The sequence below is a fragment of the Dipteris shenzhenensis genome, chromosome 29 (assembly GCF_047967505.1).
Source record: "Dipteris shenzhenensis isolate YYH24624 ecotype China chromosome 29, Dip_SZ_1.0, whole genome shotgun sequence".
Taxonomy (NCBI): domain Eukaryota; kingdom Viridiplantae; phylum Streptophyta; class Polypodiopsida; order Gleicheniales; family Dipteridaceae; genus Dipteris; species Dipteris shenzhenensis.
The window spans coordinates 36,508,415-36,511,075 of NC_141624.1; the positions used below are offsets into that span (position 1 = coordinate 36,508,415).

At 45.2% G+C, this 2,661-nt stretch overlaps 1 protein-coding gene across 1 annotated transcript; it reads left to right on the forward strand.

The window, feature by feature from the left end:
- The first annotated feature begins 226 nt into the window (after nucleotides 1-226).
- On the forward strand, nucleotides 227-1,220 carry LOC147882779 (uncharacterized). The gene is made up of 3 exons (XM_087400501.1): nucleotides 227-524; nucleotides 599-1,002; nucleotides 1,137-1,220. The coding sequence occupies exons 1-3, from the start codon at nucleotides 227-229 to the stop codon at nucleotides 1,218-1,220; spliced, it is 786 nt and encodes a 261-aa protein (XP_087256627.1).
- Nucleotides 1,221-2,661: the final 1,441 nt, after the last annotated feature.

Genomic DNA, 2,661 nt, shown 5'->3' on the forward strand with positions numbered 1-2,661 from the left:
GAACGCAGGCCCGGTGGCCAGCTACGAAGCTCGTCCTCGGTTGTATCTCAGCAGCATCAAAAAAGAACGCCACTTACTACGACAAGAAAGGCCGTCCGCCGGGCTGATCAGCTCGCTCAGCCCTGAGCTGGATTGCAAACGTGCTCGATCGCTTTAAGAGACCGCAGGCCATCCCCTTCGTTCCAATATTCGAGCATATTCAGATTCAGTATCTTGCAACATTACTATGGAACATCGCCCCAGCAGCTCTCCCGCTCCCATGCCCCGGCTGCTGCTCCCTTTCATCGTCCTTATCGTCATCAGCACCGTTGCGCCCATACCCACAACCGCTCAGGACTACAGCTGCACCGCCATCACCCCTAGTTCTCCCGGCACTACGCCACTGCAGGGAGCCGTCTCTATCATCAAAGGCGGGGATTATTATCAGCTTTTTGAGACGGCGGTAGCCCCAGCGGCTGGCCTCGACCTGGTCAGTTACACTTCGGTGGCAGCAGACGTGTTCAGGGGGGCAGGCATTATCATAGGTTTGTGCAAACCGCAGTTTCGCCGTTCTGTTGGTGTTCTGTGATTGTTTCTGACCCGGCATGCATGCATGCAGGTATTCTGGTTGAGCTGTTTTCAGGAACCGTTGTCTACAATAGTGCCTATAATGGGTGCTGGAACGTTGAAGGGAACTACCCTTTTCCGGACGGTAGGATGATCAACTACGGTTGTGAATGGGGTCCTTTCACCGAAGTGAATTTCAAGTTCGGAGTGACCGAGCCCGATGGCGACGGTTGGAGCCAAATAGGGGCAGAACCATCCGGAGTAGCCTATTGCTTGTACGTCGGCCCTGCAGGTGGGGATCCCTTATTCACTACCAATTGTGATAGCGGCGACGATCGGCAAAAGTTCATGTTTCTCCCTGTGGGCGGAGCCAATTTCTTGTTCATAAACAGGTCTACGATGGAGTGCTTATACATTGCAGACGATGGCATCCGTACAAACACTTGCAATGTTGATGTATGTACCTTGTCATGATGATGGCTTGGACTTTTGTCTTGTACGTTCGTTCTCTAAAGTCGTTCATCGACGTAGAAAGTTATCTCATATTGACTCCTTGCTCCCTTTGGTGGTTGTTGCGTCTTTTTTTACAGGATTCATCTCAACTATTCCAATGGTGTGATCATATTTCTCAAAGTTGCACGCAAGCAAGTGGAAGTATCTTCAATCCTTGTTGATAAAGATTTGTAGCTATTTGTAGGACCTCCTATTTGTGGCTATCCACTTTTCCCTTTCCCCATTGTGAAATAAAACCAAATGGCATGGATTGATGAATGCTAGAAGAAGGGTGTATCAATACTTGGGAGCACTACCTACATTGTGTAGCAATGGCTTTTACATATATTGGATTGAATGGTCTTTCAACTATTGTCTTCACATTGCAAGCACAACAAGACAAAGCACCCACAGACGCGCACATAGACATGTTTACTGAACTAAAAAAAAACTTACGGGCGTGTTTATTTGCACATCTAGAGACCCGCATCTAACAACGCATCTATATAGCAGATAGACGCATGTATAGACGCGCATCTAGACGCCTAAATAGACGCTCTGCTAAAAAATTTAAAAAACAAAAATACGCATCTTTAAACGTGTGTATAGATGCATTTATAAACAGTCTTATAGACGCTTTTATAGACGCACAAATAGATGCTCTCCGAACAAAAAGATGCGTATATAGATGCATTTATAGACGCACTGATAGACGCACTACATAATAATTTTTTATTAATTTACAGAATGTTGTGTATGTTGTGTATGCTATATAGTTATAGGAATCCCATTTCCACATTGTGACGTAATTCAATTCTTACAGTCGACCGCATTTTAATTACAATTCCAAATAAAACATTACAACTCTAAAACGCAATAAAATTGAAAGCTCAAAAACTACTTATATGGACATATAGCACAAAGCTAAGCCGCGTCATGTGGCTTCAAGTACAAAAAATAAGAGGAGTGTATATACAAGAGGCACGAAGCCAAGCCAGTGGCTTTAAGTACAAAAAAGAGTAGCTAGCACTACTTCTACGACTAATCTATGTTCTCCACATCCTCGCTTCCTTCCACACTCCCTCCTGCGCTCCCTTCTCTACCTCCTTCCTCGTCTTCTTATGCACGGACCTATAAACAAGGGACAACATATATCAATATATGAAAAATCAAATCTTCACTTATAATATTGACATTATTTAATTACTTTCAAATACCTCGGGGGCCGCTCCAGTAGCTCGGATATACTGCTCCTCAGTAATCAACCCGTCATGATAGAAGTGCTTCCATGTATCTCCTCCGCGATGGTGGCAGTGGTAGGCTGTCTTGACAAGAGTAGGGTATCTACCCACGATCTCAAGCTGCAAGATGACACAATTTGTGGAGGGGTTAATACAAAGAGACAACCTCTTAATAAACTACATAAGCAATATAATTTGAGATCGATACTTACAAATTGGGCCTCCCATGATTCAACACCCCCTGCTCCAAAATGCATGCTTCCATATCACTCCATCTGGATCCTTCGTGCCTCCACGTGCTACAGACTGGGGTCCTCCCTCGCTGACTTCATTGCTTTCTTCCACTCACGCTTGTGAGCGGTGTGGGATGGGCCCCTTGGTG

Bases quoted from the DNA above. Each gene is read 5' to 3' on its own strand.
- LOC147882779 (XM_087400501.1), top strand. From the start codon at position 227: ATGGAACATCGCCCCAGCAGCTCTCCCGCTCCCATGCCCCGGCTGCTG. The intron at 525-598 runs GTTTGTGCAAAC...GCATGCATGCAG, and splicing joins GGGGGCAGGCATTATCATAG to GTATTCTGGTTGAGCTGTTT. The intron at 1,003-1,136 runs GTATGTACCTTG...CTTTTTTTACAG, and splicing joins CAAACACTTGCAATGTTGAT to GATTCATCTCAACTATTCCA.